Source organism: Equus quagga, chromosome 4 (assembly GCF_021613505.1).
Source record: "Equus quagga isolate Etosha38 chromosome 4, UCLA_HA_Equagga_1.0, whole genome shotgun sequence".
Lineage (NCBI taxonomy): Eukaryota > Metazoa > Chordata > Mammalia > Perissodactyla > Equidae > Equus > Equus quagga.
The window spans coordinates 137,649,623-137,665,627 of NC_060270.1; the positions used below are offsets into that span (position 1 = coordinate 137,649,623).

A 16,005-nucleotide genomic window follows, 5' to 3' on the forward strand; every position below is an offset into this window, starting at 1 on the left:
CTATTCATATGTAATAAATATACGGATATTCTTTTTTCTTACAGAAATCTGTCTAATGTGGAAGAAATTGGAACGTGTTCATACATTAATTATGTCATCACTATGACAACACTCTATATTCAGCAAGTACGTGTGAATTAATGTATTCCTTTTTGTTGCTTTACTGAGAATAATTAGGTTTTACTTTTAAATATTATGGTAAAGTTAAATGTTTTCATAGGAAGTAATAGTTCAGAGGAGAAAATTATCATTGGGTACTATATATTTCAGGCATCTTATATACATATTATCTAAAAATAGAGAAGCAATTATTAATATATTTCGTTATTTTAATTAAAAGTTAAAGTGTGTCACGAATGACTTTTTAAAATGACACAATGTGCCGTTTTCTGACACAATGTGTTTATTCATCAAATATCCCTCTTATTGGAAACATCTTCTCCTTTGGAAAGATGTGTGGCTGTCCACTGGAAACTTCCTGGGAAGCGTTGAAAATTGGAGAGGTTTTATCCAGTCCTTATGATTAACCGACTCTCTTTAGACTCAAATGGCACTTAGGCTTATTTGAGTGAAAATGATTTATTATTAGATGATGAATGAAACATGTAGTCTTTTAGTGATGTAGGTAAGGATGTTACACAGTTTAATATTTTTAAATAAACATAATTTTATGTTTAACTTTATTCTCAGTTAAAAAGCAAAAAAAAAGAGAAAGAATTGGCAGATCAGACATCTATTGAAGAATTTGTGATCCATGCGTTGGCATTTTGTGAAAGTTTATATGATCCGTATCGAAATTGGAGGCATAGAATTTCAGGGTATGTCTTGTACATCATAATGTTCATTTGAAACCTGAATGTCACAATAAATGCAGTTCTTCAAAGCAGGTCTTATTGTCTATGAAAGCAATTGGTAAGATGTGTATAAAAGACCCCGTCTCTATCCTGAGATAGAGAACTATGTTGGAGGTAATGAATTAGTGATAAATACCAGTTCCAGATAATAATTTACCCTGGACTTTTATTTTGTAATACAATTGAATGCTAATAATCTGATAGGAAAATTTCAAAGCATAGTGGCATTAAGTAGAGTGTACATATTTTTCAAGAAAAGTTCTCTTTTATTAAAGCATATTTCATAATTTGAAAATTATTTTTAACAATATTTTGTCTATTTATTTTTAATTGTGGGGCTTGTGTCACTCAGGAAAGCAGGAACCATACTAGATATTTAAAGAGAGAGAATATAGCACAAGGAAATTGTTAATTAGGAATTAGAGAACTCAGCAAAAGGGAGACATTGATGTAATGCAGAGATAGTGACTTCAGGAAGCAGCTACTTCCTGGGGCCGTGGGAACAAAGGGAAGAGATTGGGGTTATCAGAGACTACAAGCTTGGAGAAGAGGCTTTGCAGTGCTGGGGCTCAGGCCTCTGGGGAAGGAGAGTTGCTTAGCCAGTGCTGGTATCGCCGAGCAGCCACGAAGAGGCTCGTTCTGGGACTGCCAAAAAGACGCTGAAGACAAGAACCAACTGCAGACGCTACAGTTGAGAACTGCAGGCTGGTAGAAAATAAGGAATCAGTTCCTTTTTCACTCTTTCAACCGTCCAAACTCCGTTTAGTACCTGCTATTGGTGAACCCAACAGCCGGAAGAAGGGAAATGTGGTTTGTAGAGTGCCTGTCCCAGCATCACAAAACAGATCCGATATCAGATGATGGGTTTGGAGCTTAGTGACAGTGGCATAATTACCAGTACAGAGCTCAAAGAGAATTTTAAACTCATATGTCTTGCCTCCCTATGGTCACAGAATAGGAAGAGTTTTGTATCATCACCCACAATCAGACCTCTTTTTTAGGTCTCCCAAATTTGCTATATTTTCAGTCCTAAGGTTTTTCCATTTTCATTTTCAATTTAGCCTGACCCACTTACAAACAACTTTTGCAAGAGCTTGACCTTATTTCCAGATAAAAAGTTTAGGAAAAATAGTTATGTCCTAGGTGTAATGGGAGCACAAAAAAGAAGCACAGAAAAATTGACCAGGGGACAGGAACTTAGAAAACCGAGATGCAAACAGACATTTTGCAGCCCTCTCAGAAACTTGTTGATATGTATTCCCATCTGCTAAGTGCTAGATGCTTGGCCCAAATATCGTAATAGTGGAGCAACCAAGTATGTTATGTTCTAAAAATGGTACATTTTTAGCTGTTCTATCTTAACTTGTTGAAAATATTCAGCGTAAACTACTTATGCTTTAATATTTGTGGTATGTATGATAGTTTGCACCCCTTTTATTTATGTTAGCATATTAGATTTAACCACCACTATAATGGAAATGATAACATCTGATACAGAGCCTTTAGAATAATTCGCTAATCACAAATTGCAGGAATACCTTTTCGTTATGTTAACCAAGTCAGAGTGTTTACTGTTGTTTGTAGCACAAGGTGTTTGGATAGGGTGTATCCAATCTGTTAGTTAATATCAGAATTTCTAATGTGAAAGGCGTAAATAATCTCATGGAAAAAACTAACTGAAAGCCAAATAAAATCAATTAGAAATCAATTTTTCTACCACATGACTGAATTTTTTTTAAAGGCGTGACTGAATTTTTTATTTGAAACTCCGGTGATATTGTGTTTTTGTAAAGACAAAAAATCTTTGATAATGGTCTTAATTAAATAGGAAAATCCAATAGTGTTCTAGGATGTTATATTTGAAATTAAAATAAATACAGAGAGTATGATAATTCTTATGCCTTCTACACAATGGAAATAGGCATACATTTGGAAGGCAGTCCAGGAACAAATGGTCTCTGATATGATTTCTCCCAAATCTGAATGTTAGATCAGTGTCTTAGAACTCTTTGTTCTATGGTTACTGACTTCAGCTGTGCCTTTCCTATTTGGCTTATTCTACAGTCAGTTGGCTTTTCTTTTCTTTCTAGCTTTGAATAATTATAAGGAAAGTAATTTTAATATCTCAATTATAGTTGTTAAGGAGAAGCCATCTTTGGTACCGGCCCGGTTGCGTAGTGGTTAAGTTTGTGCACTCTTTTTTGGTGATCCAGGGTTGATGGGTTTGGATCTGGGGCACAGACCTAGCATTGCTCGTCAAGCCACGCTGTGGCAGCGTCCCACATGAAATGGAGGTAGATAGGCACAAATGTTTGCTCAGTGACAAACTTCCTCAAGCAAAAAGAGGAAGATGGCAACAGATGTTAGCTCAGGGCCAATCTTCCTCACAAAAAAAACGAGGAGGCATCTTAAACCCATGCTTTATCAGTAGATCATATTTAGATGTGTGGAATTTCTATGTGGCTGTTCTTCAAATATTTTCCATTTTTGTTGGTTTTATCTAACAATGTTAAGAGCTTTTTCAGGGCATGAAAAAAATGTGATTTTTAAAATTTTTCAGCAGTCCACCAGTTGATGTATCATTGTAACAGTAGCCTTTATTCCTCAATCCTTAGACTGCCATGCCTATCTAAGAGACTCATTTTGTGTTGAATTGAAATGTTCTTGGTAAAAGCACGTGCTATTTGTGTTGGCCTTGCCAAAGTCTGTAGAAATATTTCAGCCATCAAAAGGATTGGAATTGTCATTAAAAACAAAACTAATCCCATTCCACTGGATCTATATCCTTAAGGTGGAAGAAGCCAGTGGTATAGACTCGTTGTGTGCAGGTAAAATTTCAGAAGGTGGCACGGAGTAGCCTGATTTCTCCTGACTTTCACTTGCACTGTAGTGGTAAGCTGTCCTACCTTAGGGGTCAGATTACAGAGCTGGTGAGCAAGCTCTTTGACAGACTGGGAATTTTAAATGGCTAGTTCCTTTTTCTGTTTCCAGTTGTTTGGCGACTTAACCTGTCTGCTGTGTTTCACCGTTAAGCATTGTAAATTTTTTTGCTTAATTCAAAAGAAGAAATCCTTTCATTGGTGAGCATTTAAGTTTTCGGCTAGACTTCTTTTTCAAGATTATGCCAGTCCTGGAGATGTGTTATTCAGTACACAAATCAAAAATAAAATATTAAATTTATTTTATAGTTTCTGTAATTGTGCCATCTTTACTTTCCTGCGTTATAATTTGGTATTAACTTCTTTTTAATGATAGACGAATCCTTAGTACTGTGGAAAAGAGCAGACAGAAATATAAACCAGCTTCTCTCACAGTGGAGTTCGTCCCTTTCTTTTATCGTAAGTAACAGCTCTGATTTACTTTGATTTTGATGTTACTCTGATTATTCTTTATTCTTATTCCAGTTCTAACCTTGATTCAGCTTTGTGTATTTATAAGCTAAAGATGATAAGAACCCGATCACTGGAGTACTTGATTCAAGTTTTGTTGTGATGATTGTTCTTGGTTTTATTTTATTTACTGTTCTCAAAGCGTTTTTCTCTTAAAAGAGCTAAATATTTTAAAGATGGTAGTATATTTTAGAACTTCAGAGTTTTTACTAGTAATGAACTTAAGAGAATCGGCCACCACCGTACATGTGACCTATATGGACTCTAGTTTTATTTCTTAAAAAAATGATTATACTGTATTCCAAGAATATAGAAAGTTTTGCAGAATATAAAAGGAATACCTTGTTTCTCACTCAAATTTGTCAGATCTTAACATTTTGCCATATTTGCTTCAGTTCTCTTTCCTTTTTTCCCCTAAGAAATAAGACAGAAATAGTGCTTTGTTTGTTGCTTGATGAAGATGATTGCAGTGCCCCCTCTGCTTGACCACCAGAAGTGATGTGGCTTCACTTGTTCACACAGGCAGGTCCCGCCTGGAACTGGGCTCACTTGGAGGGTGCAGGACAAGAAACCCAGTGTGCCAGTAGAACAGTGCAGGGTTTCTCTCCAGTGGGAGATCTCACAACATTCCAAGGGCTGTTCTTGGGTTCTCCAAGTGAGAGAGTGAGACCAAATTGGCGGGTGTGTGGGCCACCCCGGCTGTGAAGCACAGTAGCCTGTAGGCGCCATTGCGCGTGTAGGAGTCCACGAATGTGACTTCCAGATCCTGGGAAGGGAGGTGCCTAAGTTACAAGTTAGACTGCAGTCAGGGAATCCCAAGGTTATGCATTCCCATCTGGTATTGATAGTCCTTCATAGCTCTCCTAGTCCACAGCAAGGACCATTTTTACTTAAGTGCCGTTGCCTAGTCCACTGATTGTCCACATTTGTCAGATTTCCAGTGATATAATTCTTGGTTTGTTTTCCTATAGAGAAGGAGAGAGTTTTGCCCACCCTTTGTTAACCATTGCTCATAGTAGTGATAGTGAGATCTTCCAATTATCAAAATGATTTTCCTTTTGCAATTTTGCTAGTTACCCTCAGGATGGTACTTAGGCACGGTGTGAATATCTTGTTTTTCAACATCTTTTCATCTAATGTTTTAGCATCTGTTGATGATCCTTGGTTGAATCAGTTATTTCATTGAGGTCTGCAGAATTATGGTTTTCTAATTCTATTATCCTTTTACATCTATCACTTATTGTATTCTCCAAAAAAGAATTTTCCCTCATCAACTGGGGGTAAACTTCAGTTCCTAAAAAGGCTGGATAAAATGCTTAAATCTTTACCTTTTACTGTTTTCAAAATGAGTTCAAATAATAGTCACTTCTGGCGGGGCAAGTGACTTTTATTACTCTCTTTTTGTGTGTATCGCCATGGTCTCAGTGACTTTTATTCACTGTTTTGCAATCAGTTATAGTCAATCCTTTTTGATGCTCAAGTTTTTCCAAATTTGGTCACTGACGGTATTTTCTCCTATTCAGTTTGCCTTTTCATTTAATTAGTGGAGTGTTTAAAAAAAACATAGAAGTTTTACATGTTAAATGTGGTTTGCATTGCATGTTTTAAATTTTGATGGGATCTAATTTATAAATTTCTTCTTTTATGGTCTGTGGTTTTGTGCCTTATCAAAGGAAGCTTGCTTACCTCAAGGTCATGAAGATTTCCTCCTGTGTTTTCTTCTAACTTGTACATTTAGGTCAGTTTTCTGTTTTGAGTTAATATTTTCTAGCCAGCATAGGTTTTTCATTATTGTTCCAGGAATAGTTGTTGAAAAGGCTGTTCTTTCTCCCAGTGAATTACTGTGGCATCTTTATCAAACTCAGGAGGCCATATAGTGTGGGATGATTTCAGGATTCCCTTTTGTTCCACATGTCTGCCCTAATGCTGTCACCAAACTATATTGATTATTGTGACTTTATACTTGATGCGAAGTCTTGAAATCATTAAGCCCTCCAGCTTTGTTCTTGTTTTTCAGATTGTTTCGGCTTTTCTGGATCCTTTGCATATTTATATACATTTTAGAATCTTTTTCAATATTTTTGCAAAAGGCCTGGGATTTTGATTGGGATCGTATTGAATCTATGGAACCGTTTGAGCAGAATTGCCATCTTAAGGATATTGAGAGAGGGGCCGACCTGGTGGTGGTGTGGTTAAGTTTGTGTGCTCTGCTTCAGCGGTCTGGGGTATGCTGTTTCTGATCCCGAGCGCAGACCTAGAACTGCTTATCAAGCCGTGCTCTGGCGGCGTCCCACATGAAGTAGAGGAAGATGGGCACAGATGTTAGCTCAGTGACAGTCTTTCTCAGGCAATAAGAGGAAGATTGGCAACAGATGTTAGCTCAGTGCCAATCTTCCTCACAGGAAAAAAAAAGAAAAAAGAGTGTTGAGACTTCTAGTTATGAATCTGATATATCTGATTGTTTATGGTTTTTTTCTTCAATCAATATTTTGTAGTTTTCAGCATATAGATTATGCACATATTTTGTTAATTTATCCCTAAGTATTTATCCCAAGTACTTGTAAAGTCTTTAAAATAAACTATTGCAGATAAAAAAATGAGTCTTACTTTCATGGTCTGTTTTGTTGGGGTTTTTTTTAAAGATTTTATTTTTCCTTTTTCTCCCCAAAGCCCCCCGGTACATAGTTGTATATTTTTAGTTGTGAGTCCTTCTAGTTGTGGCATGTGAGATGCCGCCTCAGCATGGCTTCATGAGCAGTGCTGTGTCCACGCCCAGGATTTTAACCGGCAAAACACCTGACCGCCAAAGTGGAGCTCGTGAACTCAACCACCCCGCCACGGGGCTGGCCCGCTCATGGTGTGTTTTTGATAATGAGTGTCCCTTTCTAACCATGGTGATATTCCTTGCCTACTTTGTGAGATACTCACATAACCACTCTAGCAATCTGATGATTAGACTTTACTTGCTGTATCGTTTTACATCCTTTTTATGTGTTTTCTGTGTCCTGAACAGAACTCTGTCATCTTCCAGCTCTGTGTGAAATCTGACAGTTATTCAGGCTTACAGTGCCTTGGTAGGTTTTTGCCTGTCTTGTGGGATTTCCCGCTATCATTGAGGATTGATTCTTTGGGTCAGTGTGAGCCCTGTGCATATTTCTGGAGTTCTTTCTCTGTACAGCTTCCTCCACTCCAGTACTGCTCACAAATTCCTGTTAACTAGGCCTTCCCAAACTGTTTATCTGTCTCCTAACTCATCAAATACCCATGTTCTTTTTGGGTTCCCCCGTCTGTGCAGTTGTTCAGAAAATGTCTGTAAACAGGAAGTGCAGGTGATCCTTGGGCTCACTTTGCTTTCCCTGCCTTGTCTACCCACAGGAGAAGGAAAATTTCTAGAACCTATTTTGTCCAATTTTCTAGTTATTTATATCAGGAAACCATATGTAGTGACAGTTATTCCAGCATAGCTGAAATTACTTGATTTTTTTTCCTTTGGTGAGGAAGATTGGCCCTGAGCTAACATCTGTGCTGATTTTCCTCTCTTTTTCATATGGGATGCCGCCATAGCCTGACTTGAGTGGTGTGTAGGTTCGTGCCTGGGATCAGAATCTGTGAACCCTGGGCCACTGAAGCAGAGTGTGCAAACTTAACCACTATGCTACCAGGCCAGCCCCAGAAATGACTTAATTTTTTATATGTAAATTTCTATGAGTACATTTTACCTCAGCACTGTTTCTTTTTGGTAATGTTTGTTATGTATAAGATTGGAAATAACTCTATTGTTATAGTCTTGTTTTTGTGTGTAATGATATATAGAAAAGGTTATTCATTTCTGGGTTATTAGCAATATCAAAAGAAAGGGAAAGGATAAAAGTTTCTCTGGAAAAAACTGGTTGAGTAAATTCAGGTACCTCATTGTGGTGATGTGCTCTCCAGTCACAAAAACGAATAAGGCCGAGTACACGTGAAGGTGTAATAATACCCAGCGCGTGTTAAGGTCAAAACAAAGTGGGATGCAGTAGTGTGCATACAGCTGTCCTTTCTTTTAAGGTGTGGGGAGCGTGGAGGACTGAGGAGTCGGGTAGAGGGAGACTGGCTTTTCCTTGTTAATTATGTTGTTTTAATTTTTCTTTGTCATGTGTGTATATAACTTTTTAAAAATAATAAAACAGTTGATAATGTTAAATGAAAGGTTACTGTCAGTACTAAAACTTTACAGTGTTGGCCCTGAAGTGGACCCATGAAATCTTTTTGTCCAACTCTTTCAGTTTTTTAATGGTATAATTGACTTAATTATTCAAATAAGAGGCAGTAAGTAGTAGTATTAAAAAGACATCTAATTTTATGTCAGGTTTGGATTTATTTCTAGTTCTGCCACTTAGTAGCCCTGTGACTTTAGGCAAGAAATTAAATTCTGACCTTCCACTTGCTCATTTATAAATGGGGTAAAATATCCTCATATGGAGTATTATGAGAATTAAATGAGATAACATAAATAAAGTATCTAAAATGCTACCTGATAGATGGTTTCTCTTTTCCTCTCCTATGAAAAACTGTGTATCAACCTTGTCTTTTAACAAATATTAGCCTTTTTAAAAATAGTTCTTAATGTTTCAGTGTCAGACATTCCTTAGAGATGAATCATACTGTGAAAGAGAAATCTCATTTACTTGTTTGTGTGTTATATCCGCAGAGTGTTTTCAAGAGAGTGAACATCTCAAAGAAAGTCTTAAGTGTTGCTTACTGCATCTCTTTGGAGCCATCATAGCTGGTGGGCAGGTGAGGAAAGTGTTGAAAGTTAGTATATAAAACAATAATTAACAGTGTGAAGAGCTTTCCATGGATTATTTAATGTATTTTTTGTCTTTTTCTAATTTCTGGAACCATAGAAATGCTTTTCTGATTTTAAATCTTGTTTAAAACTAATTACATACTTCTTTTATTTATCAACTTCCAAAAAACCTAAGTAATAATATTTAACACTGACAATAAAATTACTGCATAAATAACCAGATTTAACAATTTTTGGGGTGTTGTAAGTTCTTCGTTGTGTTGACTTTCAGCTATTAGTTCTTACTGTAGAGTATAGAGGTTAGTCTGCCCTGTTAGTCCAAACTGCTAATGTTTGATTTCATCAGACTCATCAAACTGCTGGAGTTTGAGCTCACCAAGTGGATTAATAGGGCTGACTAACCTCTATACTCTAGCGGTTTGATTTCCTAAGATATATGAATTTGGTCACTCTTCTGTCTACCTATAATTACTAAGTGTATACATTCAGGGTTTATATGCGTTTTTTTCCAGCAAACCCAGCTAGTTTTTTTATAATTTACAAGAAAGAAATTCTAGTAATGTTTATTTCTTTATTTTTTTTTACGTTGAGCATCTTAAAAGCTATCTGTGGTGAACTTTGAGTAAAACTGCTAGTTGAAAACAGGATTATAGTTCAGAAAGAACATTCTATGTGTTTTCTTAACCACACAGTTTAGATCAGATGTTTCTAACACTTTTTTGTACTGCATAACCCTTTGGCAGTCTGATAAAGCCCCTTGTGAGAATGTTTTCAAATGCCTAAAATAAAATACATAAGATCACAAAGGAAACTAATTATACTGAAATGCAGTTACTAAAATAGTAATAAAGCAAATTGGTAACATAGTATGTGCTTCTTTATAGCACATTACATTAGCAGTAGCAGCAAGTCTAGTGACTAATGCAGTTTCAAAGAGGAGATGAACGTAAGTCATGTTTCAGGACGCTGCAACAATTGCAGTGTATGAAAATGTATATGATTTCTGTTGGTGACAAAGTCACAGGTATTGCTAATGATACCACTGGGGTCCCTGGTTGACTACCTTGACTTCTCCTCTTCACACTGGTGGAAGAGTCTCTTTGTAGTGAGACGGATGGTGACCAGAATCTTATTTTTCAGTTTGTTTGCTTTGTCGCCTTCCCTTATTAGCTGATAGCCTTTTGCTTCAGTGTCTCCCATTTTCATCATTTCTCCACTGCTAAGAATAAGAATTAATAAGTATCTGTGAATAAAATAGGAAATGACCTTGTTTTTGACTAGTGGAAAAGCTGGGGGGATCCCATTCCCTTTTTGAATAGACAGAGGCTCGTTCTTGTTAGTGCCAAGGGTAATCAAGCCCCAAGAGACCTCCAGTAGTTAAAACTCAACATGGAAATCAAGCAGATGCTGGAAGCCCGATTTATTGTTTCATGTACTGAAAACACTCAGAATTCTTGTAATCAGATTGTGGTTACAGGTGCAGCTGTATTGAAGTCAGAAGGTTCTTTGTGGCTGTAGCATCAGTACAGGGTATTTAGATGGATTGAATGTCTAAAGGCATAAGAATGGCCTTGTCATAAAGAGCAGAAAGATTGAAGTCCAATGACTGGTCTCCCTTCCCAAAGCATCATGCACGGGTTTCCCAATGGCATTTTGTTCTGTTTTATGTTATGTGAAGAGCAAGGGCTTTGCAGCCAGACTGACATAGATTTGACTCCCATGCCCATCTCTAGCTAGTTGTGTGACCTCGGATAAACTATTTACATGTGTTTTAGTTCCTTTATTTATAATATGGGAATCGTAACCCTTGTAGGATAGTTGTAAGACCAAATGACATGTAATATATGGAAAGCACTTAATAAAGTGCCTGCACCTGTAAGAACTAAGTGAATGACAGGTGTCCGTAGGATTTATGATCCTCTGTAAGTAGCAGTAAATAGTAAAGTTATAACAGCTCAAGTTGGAAGTTTACATTTTTCTCTCAGTAAAAAGAAAATAGCAGTCAGTAGTTCAGAGTTAATTTCATGGACTAGGATCTTCAGGGACTCAGCTTCCTTCTGAATGTCAGTTTGCTATCTTTACTATTATTTCTTGTGCTGCAAGGTAGCTTCTGGAGTTCTGGCCATGATATCTGCATTTTTGGCACAAACACGGAGGGGGAGATGAGGAAAGAGACAAATGGCGTCTGCCAACTGTCTGTAAAGGACGTAATGAAAAGCAGACGCTCGATGTCTTTTTTATCTCATTTGCCAGACTCCATCAGATAACTGCAAAGAAGGCGAATATGTCCAGATAAAAAATTTGGTAAAACTTACTTCCTAAGCCTTCTTAGCAGCAGGGGAGGTTAGGAAATGTAATCTCTGTTCCTGGTAGCCATGTGTCCACCAGAACATTAGGGGTTCTATTATTAAGGAAGTGGAGGAAAATGGATGTTGGGTGGGCCATCATCAGTTCTTTCCATAGTAGCACTTACTGTTGATATTATTTATTATGTTGATAATAACAAGTCCTAATGGCCTAAGTACTATTACTTTCAGATGCTTTTGATAGCTATGTTCTGATTCAGTACGTATCAATTTAATAATTTAGGACAGTGTATGTTGTTTATTTTCAAGTTTAATGGATCACCTCAAATAGCTACCAGTTAGAGTTTCCGAAATATGTTTGTAGAATCAGAGCCAAGCCAGTCCTCTTATATATCTTTATCATTTGGGATGGATCTGCTGTAATCAACGGAAAGCCTGAGAGAGACTTACCCAAATAGAGGTGTGTTTTTTAATTCTTGCATAAGAAAGCCAAATGTAGGCAATTCTGGGCTGGTATAGCAGCTCAATGGTATCATCAGAGACTAAGGTACTTCGATACTCCTGTTCTGCTCTCTCTAACCTGCTACTTTAATTCTTGGGCTTGTTTCCTCGTGTTATAAAGGTGGCTCCAAGCATCATGTCTACACTTCAGGCAGGAAAAAGGTGAAAAGGCCAAGAGCAAAGGGTCCTTCCCTTTTTATTCATGAAGTGATAGCCTCTTCCTAGTCTACTGGCGTGTATCCTTGACCAGAATTATGTCACATGGCTACTCCTAGCTGCAGGGGGAGGTGGTAAGCAAGTTTTCCATGTGGGCACATTGCTATCTGAATAAAGTCAGAATTCTATTAGTAGTGAGGAAATGATGTGTAAAATAATAGGCATAAAATACTAGCAGTGTCTGTCAAAGTGTTTAAAATTTTTTTATATGTTGATTTATTAAGAGAAAAATTGTCTGCAGATTTATTAAATTCTCTTTTTTTTTTGCAAACATACAAGACTTCAGTTAGGTTTGCTGTAATCAACAGAATGTCTCTCATGTTTCAGAGGAATGCTTTGCAAGCAATTTCTCCAGCCACCATGGAAGTTCTTATGAGAGTTTTGGCAGATTGTGATTCCTGGGAGGACGGAAATCCTGAAGAAGTGGGTAGGAAGGTAGAGCTTACTCTGAAGTGCCTTACAGAAGTGGTGCATATCCTTCTCGCTAGCAGCTCTGACCAGCGGCAAGTGGAAACCAGCACTCTTCTGGAGAACTATTTTAAGTTGCTGAATTCTGATCATTCAGCTTTACCTAATCAAAGGAGGTCCAGACAGTGGGAGAGCCGATTCATAGCTCTGCAGATCAAAATGCTGAGTAAGTATTACATGAAGTTCGTTAGACTTGGTTTTCTCTGAGTCTGGTTTTTTACTTTCACATTCCCCAATTTCATTTGAAATACAAGGCCATTGTATAGAAAGTATTGTTTAATTCAGATATTGTGTTACTAGATGTTAACTTCAGAATAGTTAATATGGAATTGATTTGTCAACGTCTTTGCTTTAGCAATGACAAAATCAAACCTCTATATTCATTTTTGAAAGTATAATCCACTAAAAGCATCAATGTTAAAAAGAAGGTCAGCGCTGATTTTGAAATTGTAGGAAAAATAAATTTTCAGAAAGTGCCATTTGTAGTTTCTAACCCATGGCAAAGAGTCATGTATGATCAGTTTTGTATGTGCTTCTGTAACATCTCTGATAGAGGTCACTTCAACATTTGTCCTTCTTCTGGAGGGCCTCTGTTTTTTTGTTTTGTTTTCTCAGATCCTCTGTGTGTGTGTGTGTGTGTCTTGTTTTTCTTTTCCTCTCTCTGTTTTGTGTCATTCTGTGCTTTTCTATCTGTTTCTCTCTGTGAGCTCCTTCACCAATACATGTGATTTCTTATTGCATTCTTCTGTTAGATTGATAGGTACAAATATTGTTAACTGAGAGTTACTTTTTTTTTTTTTTGAGGAAGATTAGCCCTGAGCTAACTGCTGCCAATCCTTCTCCTTTTGCTGAGGAAGACTGGCCCTGAGCTAACATCCATGCCCATCTTCCTCTACTTTATATGTGGGACGCCTACCACAGCATGGCTTGCTAAGCGGTGCCATGTCCAGATCTGGGATCCGAACCGGTGAACCCCGGGCCGCCAAAGCGGAACGTGCGCACTTAACCACTGCGCCACCGGGCCAGCCCCTGAGAGTTCCTTTTTATAGAAATAAAATATTTTCATTGCAGCTAAACCAGGAAATTCAGATAAGTAAAGAGAAAATAAAAGTTTTTTATTTCCTGCCACCCAGACTTAACCAACATTAATCGTTTGTTGTATAGCTCTAGAGACTTAAAAAAATGTTTGTGTGTGGGTATATGTGTGTGGTATGCAACTTAAAAATATTGGACAGCAAGCTCTTGGTGAATCTTAATGATTCGTTACAACAGTGTTTTTGTAGGAAAATAAGATCCATCTTATATAGTTTCTATTCTCTTACATGTTATAACATGGCATGTTTTATAATTATAAATTGTAAGTTGATCAGGAAGTTTGAGTCTATGTTAAATGGACTTATTTTTTGTTAGGAACTATTGTATTACCTATACCAACTGTCCCTTGGTTTCTGAATGGGGATATCCCTTCAGTAGGAAACAAGAGCAAAGCGTCATCTCGAATGGATTAATTACCTAAGTCTCATTTTCACAGTGGCCATTTGTTAATGTTCTACTGCATAAGTGAGACCATGTTGCCTAACATAACCAGGTGCTGCTTATTAATAGCAAATTGGGAACCACAGTTGGTTATACTTGAGCGTTATAATGGAAGAACAACTAAGTAAATGGGAAATATTTCTCTCTCATATATATATATATATTTATATATATTTTATATATATATGTTAAATACTTTATAATAAAAGTTATTTATATAAAAAGTTAAATACTTTATAATAAAGTATAAAAATGTTCACTTCTCTTAATAAATAATAAATACATTTCCTACTCCCTGTCCCTATTATTTCCTAAAGAATTTACATCTGTTTGTTAGCTGAAAGGCCTAAATTACAAATATGGCTAGAGTAAATGTTTCTATGATCCCAAATTTTCCGCTTTACAAATGGACAATTTTGTTTTTATTTTCCTAGATACTATCACAGCCATGTTAGACTGCACAGATAGGCCTGTTCTTCAGGCCATTTTCCTTAACAGCAATTGCTTTGAGCATCTCATACGGCTGCTACAGAACTGCAAGGTATTTTTCTACTATTATTGTTGTCTTTGATTTTAAGAAGCTATTATTTTGTGTTTTGATTCAAATTTGAGCATATTATTATTACTGATTTTTTAAATTGTGGTAAAATACATGTAACAAAATTTACCATCCTAACCATTTTTTAAGTTTACAGTTCAGAAGTATTTAAATGTATTCACATTGTTGTGCAACCATCACCCCCATCCATGCCCTGTAACTCTTTTCGTCTTGTAAAACTGAAACTGTATGCTCATTAAACAATTCCACATTCTCCCCTCCGCTCAGTCACTGACAACCACCATTCTACTTTCTGTCTGTATGATTTTGACTGCTGTAAGTACCACATATAAGTGGACTGATACAGTATTTGTCTTTTTGTGACAGGATTATTTCATTTAGCATAATGTCCTCAAGATTCTTCCATGTTGTTGCATTTTGCAGAGTATCCTTCCTTTTTCAGGCAGAGTAATGTTCCATTGTATGTATATACTACATTTTGTTTATCCGCTCGTCTGTTGATGGACCCTTGTATTGATTCCAGCCTTTTGGCTATCGTGGATAATGCTGCTTTGAACATGAGTGTAAAAATATCTCTTTGAGACCTTACTTACAATTCTTTTGGGTATATATCTAGAAGTGGGATTGCTGGATCATATAGTAATTAAATTTTTAAATTTTTGATAATCACCTTACTGTTTTCCATAGTGGCTGCACCATTTTACATTCCCACCAACTGTGCACAAGGGTTGTGATTTCTCCACATCGTCACCACCACTTGTTATTTTCTTCTTTTTGATAATAGTCATCCTAATGGGTGTGAGCGGTATCTCATGTGGTTTTGATTTGCCTTTCTCTCTTTAATGATTAGTGACATTGAGCATTTTTTCCTGTACTTATTGGCCATTTGTGTATCCTCTTTGGAGAAATGTCTGTTCAAGTCCTTTGTGCATTTTTTTAGTTGGGTTTTTTGTTGTTGTTGAGTTTTAAAGTCTTTTGTTATATATGTGTTGTAAAAATTTGGTGTGAGCATTTGATGCATATAATTTTGTGCTTTTATTTCATTTGAGATTATTTCATTAGCATTTTCCTCTGTTAGAATTTTAATGTCTACATAATACTATATTAGGTGGATGTACCATACTTAACTATTCCTAATTGGTAGATACTTAATTTCTTTCCAGTTTTTTTGCTATTACATAACTCTTTCAAGTTTCATAGAATAGAATCCTTTTTATTTTATTTTTTTAAGATTGGCACCTGAGGGGGCTGGCCCCATGGCTGAGTGGTTGAGTTCGTGTGCTCCGCTTTGGCAGCCCAGGGTTTTGCCAGTTCAGATCCTGGGTACATACATTGCACCACTCATCAAGCCATGCCGAGGCGGCTTCCCACATAGCAGAGCCAGAAG

The 16,005-nt window shown here is 36.8% G+C and overlaps 1 protein-coding gene across 11 annotated transcripts in view; it reads left to right on the plus strand.

Annotated features, from left to right (window-relative positions):
• The window catches only part of NBEAL1 (neurobeachin like 1), a 158,249-nt gene that overhangs the window by 40,484 nt on the left and 101,760 nt on the right, over window positions 1-16,005 (plus strand). For 10 of the 11 annotated variants that reach the window (XM_046658281.1, XM_046658278.1, XM_046658280.1 and 7 more), the window contains 6 exons: window positions 45-126; window positions 691-818; window positions 4,110-4,192; window positions 8,934-9,019; window positions 12,383-12,689; window positions 14,494-14,600. In XM_046658281.1, the coding sequence (XP_046514237.1) occupies window positions 45-126; window positions 691-818; window positions 4,110-4,192; window positions 8,934-9,019; window positions 12,383-12,689; window positions 14,494-14,600 (793 nt within the window). Of the gene's footprint in view, window positions 1-44; window positions 127-690; window positions 819-4,109; window positions 4,193-8,933; window positions 9,020-12,382; window positions 12,690-14,493; window positions 14,601-16,005 lie in introns of those variants that run through there. The other variant, XM_046658288.1, reaches the window with a different exon arrangement.